General features: G+C 37.7%; 1 protein-coding gene across 1 annotated transcript; it reads left to right on the top strand.

Moving 5' to 3' along the window:
• Positions 1–7406: 7406 nt before the first annotated feature.
• LOC121413622 (lambda-crystallin homolog) lies at positions 7407–18947 on the top strand. Its single transcript, XM_041606525.1, has 7 exons — positions 7407–7557; positions 8735–8816; positions 9491–9643; positions 11170–11331; positions 12592–12786; positions 17502–17607; positions 18644–18947. Exons 1-7 carry the CDS (start codon positions 7526–7528, stop codon positions 18862–18864), a joined length of 951 nt encoding a protein of 316 aa, XP_041462459.1. The 5' UTR covers positions 7407–7525; the 3' UTR covers positions 18865–18947.
• Positions 18948–19485: the final 538 nt, after the last annotated feature.

The raw sequence follows: 19485 nt of genomic DNA, 5'->3' as shown, positions 1-19485 counted from the left end.
GGTCGTCCAACCAATTTGATTGAAGGGCTAGAGGCACTCGAGACTGAAAGCTATGTGATATAATTCAAAGTGTACATCAGACAAACAAAAAACACTGAAAATCTCATCCAAATTTGTTTAGGATTAACAAAGTTTTGACGAATTAAAGTTATTTTTTGCTAAAACTGTTCTCTGCAAGTCCTCATGAATATACAAGATCACAATTTATATATTTTTTGTATTATATGAATTTAAATTTTGTCCAAGCTCGGTTGTAAAAAATTACGATTGACTACTGATTTACTGTGTAAGACAATATAACACAACAAAAATAGACAGAAAAGAAATAAGTGGGTATCTTGTATATATTATTTTCTATATATTTTGCAAAAAAGGTCTCTATTTTTCTTCTGTTTTTTAGTGTTCCAAATTGAATAATTTTCTTTCCTTATTTTCATTATTTTTTTCTATGTGTGATATATTATTTATTTCTTAATGTATCATTATTGTATTTATGATAAACTTTTGGCGTGTTTCTACAGTAAATCATTAAAAACAGTTTATCTTTTCCGGACTTGAATAACCTTATCGTTCTTAAACCAACCTGTTTCTACAGACTGAATAATCTGATTAACTTGCATTTCGCGTCGCAAATACGGTGGAAATCGGAAAATTCAACCTATAACCTCACATTGCATTTTGGTATGTCAAAAATTGCATCTCGTTAGGAAAATTTTCAAAATTCATGGTAGATCTCACTCATTGTAGCAGGTACACGTTTCGCGATCAGCTGGCGAGATAAAAAACGGCCAGAATATATGTTTACTGTGAGATCGCACTTCTTGGTTCAAGCACTTAAGCCAGACACGTATGCTATTTTGCCCCGTGTTTTTACAGAAAAGTTAAACGGATTAACATGGCAATAACCACCTCTCAGAGAGATGGTTATGAGAAACCGTATTTTGCGCGATGCAATTTATCAATAAACCGCATCGCGTCTGTTTCTACAGGAAAGTTATCAGGGATTCTGGATACTTAGGCGGGTAATACCTTTTAACAATTCTATGTAGAAACATGCCATTGATATATCTTTTTAGGTGAAAAGAAAAAAGAGACCAATTTGGGAGTACTATTTTCCCCCCTTTTGGGGATATTTCATTTCTTCTAGGTGTGGTACCCTTTATTCATTTGGCCATGTGAAGGCTATCACACATTTTGAGTTTAATCTTCGAAATTTGGTGTTCATTAGTTTGTTGTCCAAACTCTGTCTTACATGTAAATTTGTTTATAGGAAGATTAACATAATATTTATGTGGAGTGCAATCATTGATCTCTTGTGGAGTCACACAGTCACATGTATTCATAATATGGTGCTTTTATGCCATACCTGTCAATACTCTTTTGTACTTGAACTTATTAGTAAAAAAATGTTTATTAATGTCGTTGAAAGCAATTACACACAACAAATTTAACATCAAGTTTATTGTATTACAAGTATCAGGGTTGTATGCAGAACAGTTGTTTTGCCAAGTACTCAATCCATGTAAAAAGCAATATGAGAGAACAGGTTTATTCTTGGAAATGTTAGCCTTCATTTGTTGTGTTTTTCAATCAAACTCTGTCTTGATGCATGTTTACTTTTAGATAACAAGATTGACAGAGTATAGATATCAACGAGTAGCTAAGTCATATATATTAATAACTTATGTGCTTTAATTATAAAGTCTATACTTGTGAATACTCTGTGCCATTTATGCTGTACTTAAACTTCTTATAGTAAAAACATTTTATTGACGTTCTTGAAATAAGTAACTGTTTTCATTTTTTTTCTTGTGTATACTTATTCCATTATTAAGCCTACCACTAACCCCAGAGATATGCTGTTCACCAATGGTCTACCATTCACTGTACTTTATTGGCCTACTATACATTGCACATCGTTGTTCTACTGTCTACCATTCAGTGTAAACCATTGGTCTACCATTGAACTTGTGGTCTATAGTGTATGACCAATGGTGTTATTTGAATGGTTGACTAATAGTATAGTGTGTATGACAGTGTTGTATGGTAAATGGTAGGTCAATGGTGTACGGTGTATGGTAAGCCAATGGTGTATGGTAAGCCTATGGTGTACGGTGAATAGTAGTTCAATGGTGTATGGTAGGCCAATGGTGTACTGTAAATGGTAGGTCAATGGTATACGGTGTATGGTAGAATGGTGTAAAGTGAATGGTCAATCAATGGTGAATGGTGTGTGGTGTACGACGAATGGTAGTTGAATGGTGTATGGTGAGCGGTGAATGGTACGTGAATGGTGTACGACGAATGGTAGTTGAATGGTGTATGGTGAGCAGTGAATGGTACACGAATGGTGTACGGCGAATGGTACGCGAATGGTGTACGATGAATGGTGTACGATGAATGGTACGCGGATGGTGAATTGTACACGAATGGTGAATGGTACACGAATGGTGAATGGTACACGAATGGTGTATGTTGAATGGTAGGCGAATGGTGTATGGTGAATGGTGTAAGGTAATTGGTAGGCCAATGGTGTCCAGTGAATGGTGGCTGAATGGTAAATGGTAGGCCAGTGAATGGTGGCTGAATGGTGAATGGTGGTCAATGGTAAACCTGTCTATAGTGGCCATATGGTAGATCAATGGTGAATGGTGTTTGATCAATGGTATATGAATGGTAAATGGTGCTCATGAATATGGTAATAGTAAGGTCCGAATTATTTAAATTAGTTTGAATGGTATACCATTGAGGCTTGAATGGTATACCATTGGTGTATGGTGGGTGCTGTGCGAATGGTATTCCAATGGTATATCAATGGTGTATGATAAATGGTAGTCAATGGTATACCATTCAATTTTTTTTATAAGGGCTGTCGTAAATCGAAAAATTATCGTAGTCGTAAACAGAATCGTAGATCAGATGACCAAGGATCAGACACGGTATCTGATGATCGTAAACCAAAACAAAACAAAACACGATCAAAGTCGAAAAGTCGAAAGAGTAAACCAATAAGCGAAATGGACATAACACATGATACTACCACAGATCATGATCATTATCAATCTACAGACAGTCCATTCAACGTAGCACAATTCGACACCATACACACTAATGGACCACACACAGTTGTAAATCCAGAAGGTACTGTAGCATTTGCTAACATTGACATAATATGCCCACAGAGAGTAGGTCAACATAAGCTTTACCTAAAAGTGGACTCGGGGGCAAGTGCTAACACTATCACAGTACGTACCGCCAAAGCAATATACGGTCCAAAGTGGGAATCAGTAGTGAAACAAACAACAATAAAACTTATAGCTTACGGAGAGACACAGATTCCATGTAAGGGTACACTAGATATAAAGTGTAGATACAAGAGTACAAAATGGTCAACACATACATTCTATGTAGCAGATGTCAAGGGTCCAGCGATCCTAGGGTTGTTAGGTTGCACTGACCTTGGAATTATCACAATTCACACAATGCACAACGAAACACCTACAACCAATCCTAAACCTAAACAAACACCTATCACAAGTGTAAGGGATCTCAAACAAGCATATCCAAATCAGTTTGACGCTATTGGTAGTTTCCGAGGGAAGGCAATGCTTCATGTCAAGGATGATGCTGAACCTACCATAGACGCATCCCGCAAGTGCAGCGTACACTTGAAAGACAAAATCAAGGCGGAACTGGACAATATGGAGCAGCAAGGAGTCATCAGAAAAATTGAGTACCACACCGATTGGTGCAGCTCCATGACCACTGTTGTGAAGAAAGATGGATCCATCAGGATTTGTCTTGACCCCAGGAGGTTAAATGATGCCTTGAAGAGATGCCCACATAAGGTACCAACCTTGGAAGAGGTCCAACCTGTCTTCGCAGGAGCTCAGTACTTCTCTAAGTTAGACGCGAAGGCTGGTTACTGGTCGGTTCACCTAGCAGAGGAGTGCCAGGATCTCACCACATTCCGTACACCATTTGGAAGGTACTGCTTCCAAAGACTACCATTTGGGTTATGTACTAGTCAGGATATCTTCCAGCAGCATATGGATAGGATTGTCCAAAATGTGCCAGGCTGCATATGCATCGCAGATGACATAGCGATCGTAGGAAGAACGGAGGAGGAACACGATAGGAATCTCTACCTACTCATGGAGACAGCAAAGCAAGAAGGCTTAGTGTTCAACAGCTCCAAATGTACTATCAAGAAGGAAGCCATCAACTTCTTCGGTTCCAAGTACACTAGATCAGGTATCTACCCAGATCCGAGCAAGGTAGAAGCTATCACCTCGATGCCATCACCCAAGGACAAAGAAGATGTTCAGAGATGCCTAGGATTATTCACATACCTAGCAGCATACATTCCTAACTTCTCAGAGAAGTCAGCGCCACTTCGAGAACTTCTACACAAGGAAGTACCATTCATCTGGGACGATGATCATGAACATTCCTTGAACAGCCTGAAAAGTGCAGTATCATCAGGTGCATGTCTACAATTCTATGACCCAAAGAAAGAGACAACTCTTGAGGTAGATGCATCGATGAAAGGGCTAGGAGCATGCCTGCTCCAGCAAGGCAAACCAGTTGCATTTGCATCCAAAAGTCTTTCCACTGCACAGTCCAACTATTGCAACATAGAGAGGGAAACCTTAGCCCTAGTGTTTGGTATCAACCGCTTCCATACATATCTGTTTGGGAAGGAATTCACCGTCATAACAGACCACAGACCATTGGAAATGATATGGAAGAAACCTCTTAGAAGTGCACCACCACGTCTACAGAGATTGCTTATCAAAGTCCAAGGATACCGATTTCAAGTCAAGTATCGACCAGGAAAAGACATGATTCTTTCCGATACCTTGAGCCGACTTCCTAATCCCAAGGAAGCACGCGATGTTCCGCTAGATGTCAGAGTGGAATCCATCTGCTCTGAAGCCGAAGATTCGCACCAGATTGACTTGATATACTTCGGACAACACAAGAGAACAGAGCTTCAGAGAGAAACAGCTAATGATCCTGTTCTCAGATCACTATGGCAAATAGTCACTCAGGGATGGCCTGAGACCATCCAAGAATTGCCGACATCCCTTCGTCAATTTTGGTCTTACAGAGATGAAATTGGTGTATCACACGGAGTACTCTTCAAGGGAAGTCAAGTCATCATACCGAAGACACTAAGGAATGACATCCTTAGACAGCTTCATCTAGGACACATGGGAATCGAAAGCACGAGACGACTTGCTCGTGAGACAGTGTTCTGGCCAAACATCAACAAGGACATTGATCAGTTGATAAAGCAGTGTGAAACATGCCAGAAACACCAAGCAAGACAGCAGAAAGAGCCACTGCATCCCCATGATGTACCACCAGCACCATGGACCAGACTGGGAAGTGACTTGTTCATGCTCAATAGACAAGAATATCTACTCGTTACTGATTACTATTCCAAGTATCCGATCATTGCTAAGCTAACCGACACATCCAGTGCAGCTATAGCAAGACAGATGACGGGAATCTTCAGTCTGTTTGGTCCACCAGGAGAGATTGTGTCCGACAACGGTCCACAATTTGTCGGAAAACCATTCCAAGACATGTGCAAGAAGTGGAATATCAAGCACATCACTTCTTCACCGCACTATCCAAGATCCAACGGATTAGCTGAGAGAATGGTTCGTACAATCAAGAATCTGTTGACAAAGTGTTCTCAAACTAGCCAAGACAGTCAACTAGCCATGATGCACCTGAGAGCAACACCAGTTGACAATAACTTGAGATCACCAGCAGAGATGTTGTTTGGAAGACCCATCCGAACCACATTGCCAAGTCACTATCTTTCGAGAGATTCTGCTGCTACCGAGTTTCTCTTGAATAGGCAAGACAAGATGAAGGAAGTGCATGATCGACATGCAAGTTCTGATCTGCCACCACTGCATGTAGGACAGCCAGTGAGAGTTCTGCATCCAAGAGACAACACTTGGATACCAGCCAAAGTATCCAAAATCTGTGAAGAACCTCGATCCTATGAAGTTTCAACGCCGAATGGAGGAATCTTGAGGAGAAATAGATCTCACTTGAGGGAAATTCCATCCACCAACCCAACTCCGAAGCGTGTGAGGTTCGACGAAGAAGACCACTCCACAGAAACTCAACCAGAGGAAGACAACGTCCAACGAACACCAATGTCCAACTCTAATCAATCTCAACAGACACACTCACAAACCACGAGGTCTGGACGCACTATTCGCAAACCAGAGAGATTCATGTTCGACGATTGAACATTATGAACACTCTAAACTCTCAAATAAAGAAGAGAAAGAGAAGAAAGAAGACAACACTGAAGACATTAGTGTAGTTTTAAGTTTGTTATGTGCATGTATAATCATTGTACATTATTTTTGGTATGTCAAGATAGTGTTCACGAAATTATCAAAAAGACACTATAACCAAAACTTATTGTTTGGAAATATTGATTTCAGGATCAATCCGGTTATCCAAATTATTTTCAGTTTTGCACAAGATTGAAGTTATGTAAAATTGAAGATGCATACAGTTTATCACAAACTGATATTCTCACAAACCAAACAGTTTCTATATTATTATCTGATAAATCATAAATAAGCCAAATTACCAAAATTTGCAGACTACCAAAAGTATTGTTTGAAAACAATATCATTGAAATTTGAAATTCTCAATCTTATCAGAAGAAGGGGGATGTTACGATATCAGTATGGATATCTAAGCACTCCATACACCTCCCGCAACATGGATACCATGCCTGTTGATTGACCTGCCTAGCTGGCCTGTATAATAAACCTGTAACCTGTATATACGTTCATACCAAAGTCTCCACCAGAGTCCTTTGTATTGGATCAATTGGGGGGGCACGTGCCCCCCATGCCCCCCCCCCCCCGTAGTTACGCCACTGGCTATACCGTATGTCGGGCCGTATGTATACTAGCGGAAAATACTGAAATTAAAAGTCACATAGGCCTATTCTAAGAAATTCAATGAAAAGCATAACGTTGAATAATAATTTAGGGAAGCTTCTTTTCTTTGGGGGAGGTATGCAAGTGCCATAAAGTTTATATTCACTTGATTCTGGTGGGCTTTATAACTTTGGCATTAATAAGTGGGCGTTAACCATCAGCTGATCGTGTTGTCAGATTTAGTCTTTATTGAGATATAGCTATAATTTTTTTTTCTGTATTCGGATGTTTTATTTGTTCAAGTTATTCGTTGTAAAACAGTATTTTAGATATGAAAATTTTATTTTTTCAATAAATATTATTTTCACGTTTCTAATCAATTTGTTAGTCTTTTTGACCCTGTTTTCTGTGTGAGTATTAACAAAAAAAAAAACTTATGATACTTGAATTTCCACACAAGACAAAACATTTACAGCGAGCGATCCAGAGACTGGTGGTGGGTACGGTGCATGCAGTGAACGCGTAACGTTAGAAGTCACGTTGAATTTCCTTCTTTCTGCACTCTGTGTTTAAATAAAGCTTCAATATCAAGCGAAATGGAAAATCAGAAAATTGGCATAGTGGGAAGGTAAAGTGTTTTTTTTATTATATTAAAAAATACGTTTGAGTGTACGCGCGATTTGGCTTTGCATGCCGCATTCCCCTCCACAAAATCGAAGCACAATTATTTTTGTGCATGAAGAATTACATCATGATTCTGGACGGGTGTCGATATCCCGGTGGGGTCACTCAGCCGCAGAGGGGGACACGTATGACCGTTACCACAAATGCAAGTGACCCCCTATTGCAGTCAATTTCAAGGACATTTTGTGAAATTTACCCCCCTATTTTCACGCAAAACAAGGACAAAATTGCGGTAAAATGGTACCTTGAAACACCCCTAATTATAAGATTGTAAGGACACTTGCCCATTTCGCAAATTTACCCCTATTTACCATATTTCAAGGACAGGGCAAACACCCTTTCCTCATTAGAGGAAATTGCAACACAGGCGTCAGAGTGCTCAGTCCTTAAAGATGACCAAGAGCCAAGTCATACTGATACAATAATCCAAAAGAACTTTATTTTTCTTGAAAAATAAGAAAAGTAACAAATGTATACAGAGCATGATGCGCGCCCGGGATGCGCGCACCCTCTGCGGCTTGTGACTCGGCGACGGATTTTACTTCTCGTAATCGTTCTCCCCTTTTTCCTGACCCCTATTTCCATCAGATTGAGGACGGTGAGCACCCCTATTTTCACTACTTCGAGGAGTGTTCTGTCCGCGGACGTTCCGTGAAATTGACCCCTTTTCCCGCGATTTTGGTAACGGTCATGCGGTCCCCAAGTCATATTGAGTGACCCCACCGGGGTCGATATTCTTGATTAATACAGATGTAAGAAAGACTTTGTGTGATTTTTTCTTGTGTCATGCGTAAATTCTAAGTTATTATTATTTGCTTTTTTCATCTGGAATCTGAGTAGATGTTGGTAATAATAAATTTGTGTTTGCTAACTAATTTCTTCTTGTTAAAACTTAAATGCATGTTCCATGACTCTTTTCAATGTTATACTCATTCATATTGTGACGCTCATCAGTTTCTATCGATGTGCTGTCGATCGTCAAAGGCAATAATCACAGTAAACGTCGCGCACAGTATACCTTGAGTCTAGCTGTCGACGATCAGCAAGCTAATTTTTACGTCATTTGATTTCAGCTAAAGCCTATACAATTTTTCCCCTTTTTGTTTTCTCCCTCAATATAGTGGATTGATAGGGCGGAGCTGGGCGATGATCTTTGCCAGTGCTGGATACAATGTCACAATATTTGATATAGAGCCCTCTCAGGTTTGTTGGTCTGCTGTGAATATGCAGCAATGCTTTTCTTTTTAGGAAAATTTTCAATCTAAACATTGCTTTTGTTTTGCTTTTTATTTATAAATAAATTACCATTATTGTTAATAAATTATGATTATTTTATTTTTTCCACAAAGATATAAAAAAATTATAAATATGTACAAAATAGGAAACAACATAATTGAAAAAGGGAAGTGAATTAACCTAGTTAATCAAAAGTAATACAAAGAAATGTGAATTACTGTGGGGGAGCCAAAGAAGACAAAATAAGTCTTAAAATCAGGCACCCAATACATTATAATGTTAATAATTTTGCATATAGCCCTTGTTTTTAATTTGTTTAATTGATATTATCAGTAATTAATTAGTTGTTGTTCCTTTTGTGTTATTATGACTTGTACTTCTATATCCTATGAAAAGGACAATCTGAATAAATATGTTGATTATGTTACAATGCCAAACAATGTTAAAGGGATATTGAAACCAACAAATTTTAACAGTAAGGAAAGACAAAAAAACTTAAAACTTAACCCTTTATATGGATGTTTCGATTGTATCTAACATGGTATGTATATTATTATTAATGATAATTTTTAATAGAAAAATCAAAATGTTCTTATTTCCAGTCCTAAGTCTATTTTCAAATTCTTTTTTCTTTCTTGCAGGTGAGCAATGCCCTGAAGTTGATCAAGGAACAGCTAGAGGAGTTGACTGCATCAGGGATGTTAAGAGGTACCCTGTCTGCCGAGGCCCAATATGCTCTACTTAAAGGAAGTAATAGCATGGAGGAAGCTTTATCAGGAGCATCATTTGTACAGGTAAGAGGGCCCTGTCCACGGAGGATTATTCTATTGTTACTGAGGGTGCAGAGCATTGTCACAGCACCCCTGGAACAATAGACAATCCTCTGTGGCCAGGTCCATGACAGGTTTATGCATAATTCCATCTGGTTTGGTCCAAAACTTATGATGGTGGGCCCCAAGTCTGCGCACCTAACAATTTTAGTTAAGATTTAACATGAATTTCTTCTTTTATTTCACAAAATCTTTCAGTTGATAATGTTCCTTACATCATAATGAGTTAGTGTGCCAAATATCTCATAAACATTTGAAAGAAATATATGATTTTCTTGGAAAAACCTCGGGCAGTCATTTTCAGATTGAAAAAAAATGGTACCCCATGTCTGCGCACTCATTCACTTTTGCACACAATTTGGGGATTTTGATGAGAAAGGCTGCATTTTGAGGCCGTCACATGAAGTGCCCTGAATTCATTATTTTTCCACCATTTTGAGTCGGATTTTTTAATGAATACCTGTCTATGTATTGCATGAGTAAAGTTTGTGCTCGTTGCGTATCTTCTTTTACTAGAATCGCGCAGATACGCGGGTGCGCAGACTAGGGAGACAGCGCAGACATAGGGGGAACTGACCATACAAGATGTCCATAGTCATCAACTATTATATTTCACAGTGAAGATCAATTCAGGGTTGAGTAGGTTTTGATTTGTTAATGTGAGGATGGTCTCCTACCATATTAATTCATGTTTGATCGTGAAATCTTTTCTGGAATCGATGTATTTCAATTCAACTTTTTTAACAGCACTACATGGACATTACATTCATATATCACTGGCAGTAGACTCTCAGGTCTGTAATTGCAGTACAACATGATGTTATTTAGTAAATTAATCGGACACCAATTCTTTTTGCTTAAGTGGTCATTGGAAGATATTTGCCTACTGGTAGTTTAAATGAAACATTTTTTTATTTTAGTTCTGGTATGTCACAAAAATGGACCTAACCTGTTGGAATGACTCAAATAGGAAGACTATCACAATGGAGATTTCGGAAATCACCATATTTAAGTGAAAAAATAACACAATAGAACACCCCTCCTATATTTGCTGTACAAATACTAGGCAAGCATTGTAGCTTTAATACTTTTTAATAATTTTTATATAGATTCTCAAATAAATGAGTATTACAGTACAAACATAAAATTTGTGGCAGATTGTTATTATCTGAAGTTCAACTTCTTGAAGTTTTCACTTGCAGACTGTTGCTACATATGGAAATAATTCCAAACCTGGTGGGTGTTTCATAAAGCTGTTCGTAAGTTAAGAGCGACTTTAAGAACGACTGGTGATCCCTTCTTGCGGTGAGATGTATATTGAATTGGCGATGGTTTAGCGCGTAAGAAAGGATCACCAGTCGTTCTTAAAGTAGCTCTTAACTTACGAACAGCTTTATGAAACACCCACCGGAAGTAGATTATGTTCATATTCATGTGTTTAAGTAATTTGTAATGCAAGATCAGGTATATATTGATTGTTCTTTGTCCAGGAATGTGTCTTTGAGAATCTTGAAGTGAAGCAGAAGGTGTTCAGTGAGATGGAGCAACATGTTGGGGACGACACCATATTGAGTAGCTCGACATCTTGTATCCTGCCGTCCAAATTCACAGAGAACCTTAAACGTCGCAATCAGTGTATCATCTCCCATCCTGTAAGTTTTATAAGAAGTGAAGATGGTTTGATAGGCCCCCAAAATCCCATTGTATCAAGAGTTTCTTACATCTGGGGTCTGTTTCATAAAACTTGTTACAATAACAAATTTACAAAGACAGTTATAAGCCACTGAAATCCTTCGATCTGATTGGCTGATACTAAATTTTTTATAGAAATCTTGCATTTCTTATTATAACAAGTCTTTATGAAACTGAGCTCTGGATTGTAGAATGGCAAAAGCAAAACAAAAGCTGCTTTGGATTTTCTTCCTTTTCAAGTTTGATGAATAGAAACTGAAACACAAAGGACAATCTATTTCCAGTTGCTTATTGTTTTTTTTTAGATCATTGGCTGATCTAGCCTGGAATAACACAATTCCATTACAGGGGCAGTTTGGTTTCGCTTAATAGTCGGCCCCTTTAAACTAAAACCCATTCGTCTGTATTCTGAAATCGGGTTCAATTTGAACTCTGGTTTTAAGCTGTGGTTTAACTATGGAAGGCCAGTTGTTGCATAAATCTCTAACAGTAGAGGTTCAATATATCAGGTCATTTGACTCTCAAAACATTATTAACTGCCTGGGAAGGAATTTTCTTTACCGTTAAGTAATTAGTGAAGAGCACAGTTAACATGAGAAGCATTCACTGGAAACAAAATTTTGAAACGTTTGGTTTCCCATAATTTTAGCACAGAGTTATACCATGGTCTAAGTTAACCCGACTTCAGAATACGGGCCCTTGTGTATGATCTAGTTGATCTGCACCTGACTTAGATGACAAGTGTTTTGGCAACTCGGCCTTTGCCCATACTTAAAGACCAATGAGAAACATGTCAGCTATTTATCCAGTAGTATGTGGCTTGAAGCGGCCTTTCATTGGTCGGAAAGTAACTTTTCTGTGTTGCACCCACCATAAATCTTGAGTGAATTCCTCCAAAAGTCATGAGTAAAATTTCACACAATCTCCTGTGAATATCTTAGTTATGCAATATTGAAATGATGATTTTCTTGTGGTAGTGGTGGGATGAATTTCATGGTCTGGGCCCTGTTGCACAAAGTTATTAGCTTGTTAATTTCTTGAATTCCTTTATTTTTACTTGATGTTAAGAATTGTTACTATGGTAATTTATATGCAACAGGTACAGGGGCCCATTAAGTATAATATTTATTTTTAATGATAGCCTATTTCTTCTACTTCTCCATCATATAATTCTTGGAAGTAGTGAAATTAACTGTTTGATTTTCTCATGTAATCTAAAGGTTAATCCACCATACTATGCACCCTTGGTAGAAATCATTCCTGCCCCCTGGACTGACCAGTCCGTGATTGATAGGACTAGGACCATCATGGAAGCCGTTGGCCAGGTACCGGTCACTCTGAAGAAAGAGGTCCCAGGATTCGCTGCCAATAGGATCCAGTATGCTATTATTGCTGAGGTGTGGAGGCTTGTTGAGGTATGGTTTGGTCGGTCTTCCCAGGGGATTTTCCTTTTAAGAATTAAGTGTGAACTGGGGAGCATTTCAGGAAACAAGTAGTCAATGATTTTCACTGAGAATTATTATAAGCTACTGAAATCCTTGCATTTGATTGGCTAAGAAAAAGAATTGTCATTGAAAATCATTGACTAGATGCTTCATGAAACACTGTTGAAGTTTCACTTCAGTTCCAAGTTGTGTGTGTATATTGTGCATATAGGGCATGCTCTGCAATTGACTATCATCATTATATAAGTATTTATAGATGTGAATTTCTCCCATAGATTATATACACAACAAAAAGAGTAAGTCCCCCCTTATCCCTATATAGCCCCGGGGGGGGGGGGGCCTAAAAGGCCCCCCTCGACATTTTTCGCGATGATTTCTAAATGCAAAAAAACAATATGCTGAAATTTCATGACTTTTTTCTTTCACATCTCCCGCACATTTTGAGACCCTGTTTGCGAAAATCGGGGGTACACTTGCGGAGATATAGCACATATTCGTGACCAATGTCACGAAAATGGCAATTTCCATCGACTTTTTGGTGTACAATGTATGGGTTTTACAAGAAGTGTTGTCAGATGAATGTCAGATGAATCTTTCTTTTGGGCTATAACCAACTATTCTAGATTTAAAAAAAAAATAAATTCAGATTTTAATTTTCAACAAAGAAATACGTAATAAATCAAAAACAAAGAAATACATAAGAATTTGGAAACACGGAAGGAAACAAGAATATTATCAAGAAAAATTAGCATATGCGCATAATTAATTACTATTATAATCTAATAATTATACAATTTCAATACAGTTGAGTGAGCTGTCTTTTAGATTACATGACTGGCTACTAACATGCTTGATTCCATTGCATTTTCTCAAAAAATGGGGGAAATCTACAAAAAATGAAAATTCCTTGAAGAAATTGGAATATTTGCATAATTAATTAGATAAATAAAAAATGATAGTGAATTTGACAACGCATTCTTGTAAAATACATAATGAGACACCCACACACCAAATTTGGTCGCAATCGGTCGATAAATGGCTCATATATCACGAGGCTATGCAATTTCAAAATAGCCCGGGCTATATAGGGTTAAACAAACATCAATAATTTCCAAACCAATGCGAGTTTTTAATATATTTTTACATGAGCGTGAAGGTAATTTTATAAGCTACCCTCTGAGTAAATGTTATGGCCGTATTTTACGTCATGCTTCAGTGAGCACCGTCAAATGGCAAAAATGTCACTTTTCAAAAGTCACAAGCCAAGTATCATGACTTTGATTCCATTTTATTGGAACTTATTCCGCATTCTCATCCTGGGAAATAGTCAGAAGGCTTATAAAAGGTACTTTCTTAAAGACGATACAACTTTTTTGGCTAAATTTCAAGGTTGAATAAACACAATTCCAAATTTGCTATAATTGGATATTTTACACGTTTCTATCAATAAAAATGATAGAATATGATGACAGGTATTTTGGGGGAGAGATTTTTCAACAGTATTCATCGTTTCACGGTTCAGTGAACATTTATTGAAAACAAAAAATACGATTTTAAAATATAGGCAAGTATTGTTTCATTTTGGTAACTGAAAATGATGTTTTCTCAACCTTTTCGTTGTGTTCTTGACCAATTAACATGCTTCAATGATTCAAAGGCGTTTAATTAAACATTCACGCTTGAATGAACATGTTGAATGTGATTAGCTCTGATTGGAAAAAATGCAATTTGTAACTATGGATATCTGCCACAAACCACCTTGCATAGTTCATTTAATTTGATATTTGTTAAAATCCCGATGCATCAGTGCGCACACAATACTCGAAAATTATGCAAATGAGAAGAAAGTTCAAGGCCTTGACCCCACTCTGTGCCGTATCGAAGGGTTATTTTGGTGTGCGCACCTTTTGGATAGTGTTACTCTGAAGCCATGTGCGAAGTTTCATGAAATAACTGTTGACAGAAGTAAAAAAAACCGTCCATGAAACAAACCCTCAATTCAAAATTTTGACTTCCTCTCTCATAGACTTGTGTACATTATGGATGCATATGTTTACGAATAAGTAACCTCTTATTCAATATGGTGGAACTTTTTTTCAAAGCTGTCTTTACCAATGTCGTTTGGCAGTATTGTTTATCAACCTATGGGCAAAATTCTGTGCAAAAATGAAATCGATTTTGTTTATTTATGGATGAGTGAGCACGCATCAAAGTGGGAAAATTGGTATTTTCAATGTCACAGACGCATTTTAAAGGGTAATAAAGTGATTATTGGGGAGAAATTCGGTTTCAAATGTGACTTTAATTGCTGTTGTTTTATCATCCATCATTTCTATCACCACACACTTTCCGAACTTTAAACATTTTCATGGTTGAGCGAGCACAACGGAAAACTTAGGAATGAATACTCTCTATACAGCATAAATGTATTCTTTTCCTAGCAATTTCGCAGGATCAGTTGAATGAATGGACAAATCAGTGGCGGATCCAGAATTTTAAAATGGGGGAGGGGCCTATATTCGGGGGAGCCACCAACATTTTCAAATTTTAACATGATCTAACAAGTTGTAGAGGATACTACCTTAAACCCCTATGATGATACGTCACAATTCAGGGGCCGCGGAACGGTTTTCAAAGTGGGTGGGGGGGGGGTTTACTGAGCCAAAAGTGAGGGGGGGTGATCATGCAAAAAAATCCAAATCATATGGTAATTTTTACATTTTTGTACATGCTTTTGGAAAAAAGTTGGGGCTGAAGCCCGCCCCCCCTGCTTCCGCAGCCCCTGCAATACATTGTGCTCACTTAACCATGAACATACAATATCAAAATCTGGTCTGAAGTGGTGGAATGATGGATAGTAAAACAGCATAACCTATCCTGCATAACACTATAAAATTCACCTGAAAACAACTTTTGCCCAACTTTGTATTTGAACAAACTGAAAAATGACTCTTGTGACTTTTAAAAATGGTCATTTTTAATTCAATCTTTAATTAATTACTCATGCAAGACTCAACCGATCGATCTCGTTTTTCCCCAGGAGTTGCTTAATGAGTGCAGAAAACCACCTATGAATTATCATATCTCAAACTAATTCGGTTCAAAAGTTACAGCAATTTGATTTAGGGGGGACTTTTTTTGTTGTGTATATATCACTGAGGCCGTTAGCAGAGGTGAGATGTATTTCACAAGATAAGCAGTCTCCAAAATCACAAAATTACGATTCACTATTTCAAGTTTGTGATATTTTCTCTGCTGACAAGCGCTCTTGTTGCAAATGTGATACACGAGTATGAAATCTTACCCCAATTTCAATAGAACCCTGGTCTTCATTGTATTATCTTGAACCGAAATGCCCGTTAAAACGTTGAGTCTTACCATAATTGAAACTTGAGTTGTAAGACATTAAAGGATTAACGGAGGTATCTCATTGAGTGGGAAACACTTGCGAACACAGCAAATTTGAGATTTTACCAGAGTTCGTAAAAGGTTGCAAGAAAGTTTGTTAACTGTAATCAGTATTGCAAACAGTTTTTCTTTTCACCGAGAAAGTTTGAACATGTTTAAATTTCTTTTCAAATCTATAAACAGTTACTTGCATTCACAAAATAGTTGATAAATGGTTGTAAGGCAATATCACACAAGTTCTTTTTTATTCTCCATTGAGAGCGACCAAATGACCACATGGATCCTGTATCAATTAGACCCACTGATCAAAAATGTGTATTGAATGCTGACAGACATATTTATCCTATTTTGAAGCAGTTCGCAAATAAATTTGCACATCGCAAACAAACTGTTATAAGACTTTGACACATTCGTCAGAAAAGTTGGCAAATTCAAAATGTGCAACGTTCCTAAGCATTCCCCACTCTGTGAAATTCCCCCTTTAGATACAAGGCAAACACATTAACAGATCACAAGTTATCTGCTGCCCTAATTTATATTATAGCATAAAAGCCTAAATCCAAAATAATTCAAATTCAGATAATGGTTGTCTGTTAGGCAAGAATTAGAATGCTTTTAATATTTTTTAAAACTTGAATCCATCTTGAAGATTGCAAAATAGTTCTGATTATGTTGTTTGCATAATAGCACTCAGAGCAAGAAGCAGATACAAGTGAGGAGGGAGGGGCCTTGCCCCCAATGTTTTGTGGGTTATCGATCTGTTTTTTGAAAAAAAATGCCCCCCCCCCCCCTCTTTGGAAATCTTACTCCTGCCTAATACTCCGTAACAAGTTTTGGCATGTGAAACCCTACCCTTAACAAGTATTGGGAACAAAATGATACCCTTGGCAAATATTCCCTGAATTGAACCCCTAAACAAGTACAGCAATACTTAAGTTATGTCACCGACGTCGGTCGTCTGTTTTAACATCATTGGGTGTAGGCCCAACCTCCCACACCTTGCGCGAAATCGGACTCAACATGCCCGGTCAACATCTAGTGTTGATGGGGCAAAAAGTTATACCCTCGAAAATCTTACCCTAAACACGTAGCTTTCCTAGCGAAATAGATACCCTTTTTCATTATTTCAGTGTTTTTGTTACCCTTGCTACGTACGATGTCCTTTCTTAAAAAAGACATCCTTTTTACTTTTTTTTTTTGGTCGCGCATGGTATCCACTCGTCAATGTAAGTGCCCTGCTCCCCATTGCTTTTTGATATTTTCTTATTGCATTCCAGGGAGGTGTGCTTTCAGCTGATGATGTGGATAAAGTAATGTCTGCTGGTCTAGGTTTAAGATATGCATTCCTTGGTCCATTAGAAGTCATGCAACTCAATGCAGAGGGTAAGCGGAAACTAGACATTATGGCCCGTATTGTCAAAAGAGGTTTTAATTGTGCGATGGTATGAAGCCATGGAGTATTCGGAATTGTGTGCATTCTTACGCCTATTTCAATATTTTTAAGAAAAGTTCAATAAAAGTCCAATTTTGAATGCAGGCTTTTGGCAAGGGCATCTTATTGATGCACAATAATGCAAGGAATAGGCATGCTCCATGTTTTTCTACCAAGGTACAAATGAAATCTCTTTTGAGAATACAGACCAATCTGTATTCTGAATTATGTGTTGTATTAGTCTCTGTAAACAGGGTGTTGTAGTGTGTGCCTGTAAGCCAAAGCTACATTAGGAAGTTACAAATTAATCCACTTTTGCTTATTTTAATGTAGCGAGCGACATCTCTAAGCGCTTTACAGATATATTATTACCCCGGTCATCGGATCCTGGCATGCGTGCATACAACGTATGCACCTTCTCCACTCCCTGGGGAGCATTCCAACGAGAGTTCCAAGACTCAATTGCTAGGCATACTATATAGGCTTTCGCATTTTACCGGGTACCCATTTAGTACCAGGGTGGAGAGTGGCAAATTGTGGATTGACGCCTTGCCAAAAGACGCTAGGCCATGGTGGGATTCGATTAAATTAAAGAAAGTTACAGATTGATCCACAGTTTTGAGGTTCAAGCCCCATGTTGTAGGTCTGGACGTCTGTCCCAGACATAAATAATCAGTTGCATACATTTATAACGTTTAGAATATCGTACATTATAAGGGCTTCCCCTCCATTTGGATCATCATTCGCCCAAAGAAGACGATTGGCGAAACGTTGCAACTATGAGTCGTTATTCCCAATTCTTTTATATATTTTCTTCATACAATTTCTTTGAATGAGAGGGATCCTCTTTATACAAGCCATTGGCAGGAATGTTAGGCTGTTTATTCAGACCATTTTCCTTGAGGAAAGGGTTTGCCCAGTAAATTCCATTATGTATAATGTCATTAAATAAACAACAAAAATTGATTGTATTTCAATTTTATATAGGCATGCACAGTTATATGGACAGATACACTAAAGGCATGCACGATGTTCTCGGTGACTTCGGCCCCACCCCAACTTTCACTGGGAAGGGCCTGGAACAAATCGCGAAGGAAATGAATGCCAAGATTCCACTGGATAAACTGGAAGAGCACCGCAAAGGTAGAGATACCAAACTTGCCGCCCTTGCCAAGCTGAAGAAGGACTTGGAAAGAGAAGGAAAATAAGCCTTATCAAATTATGAACCTGTTGCTTACCAAAGTCTTTGATTCCCTTATAATTGGTGAGCTTTTAAAGCATTTAATCCATTTTAATCTTAAAATGTTGAAGACGGCTTGGATAAAGCTGTTAAAAAAACACCTAAGAATCAAAATTGGATTATTAACTGATGAAAAATAAGAAGAATCTTAATTTTTACATCTATGGAATTTCAAATTTTATGAATTGTTATATTCACTGTGATGAATATGGAATAGTGATTTCGGATCATCTTTTCCTGTAGAGAATCTAGACTTTAGTGCCATAATTCAATGATATTCTACATGATTATGAAATAAAAAGGACAAATTAAGAAAGGGTGTTGGGAATACTGTGAAAATGTTAAATCTAAATGGCTGTAGCAGGCTTGATTAACTTTTATATAACTCAAACGGAGATTCTTGCCATATGATTGGTTGAAAGGTGTTTGAAATAGGCCAACCTAATCTTTTTTATTCCTTTTTTACATTTTAAAAACTTCGTAACTTATATGAGTTATATAAAACAAATAATGAATGTAAATATTTGTGCAATGGAAAGAATATTTACATTCGATGAAAGGTTAAAAGTTCCATTCAACTCGGCTAACG

Source organism: Lytechinus variegatus, chromosome 4 (genome assembly GCF_018143015.1).
Source record: "Lytechinus variegatus isolate NC3 chromosome 4, Lvar_3.0, whole genome shotgun sequence".
Taxonomy (NCBI): Eukaryota; Metazoa; Echinodermata; class Echinoidea; order Temnopleuroida; family Toxopneustidae; genus Lytechinus; species Lytechinus variegatus.
The sequence above is the reverse complement of the archived record's forward strand: the minus strand, read 5'-3'. Positions and strand labels throughout refer to the sequence as shown.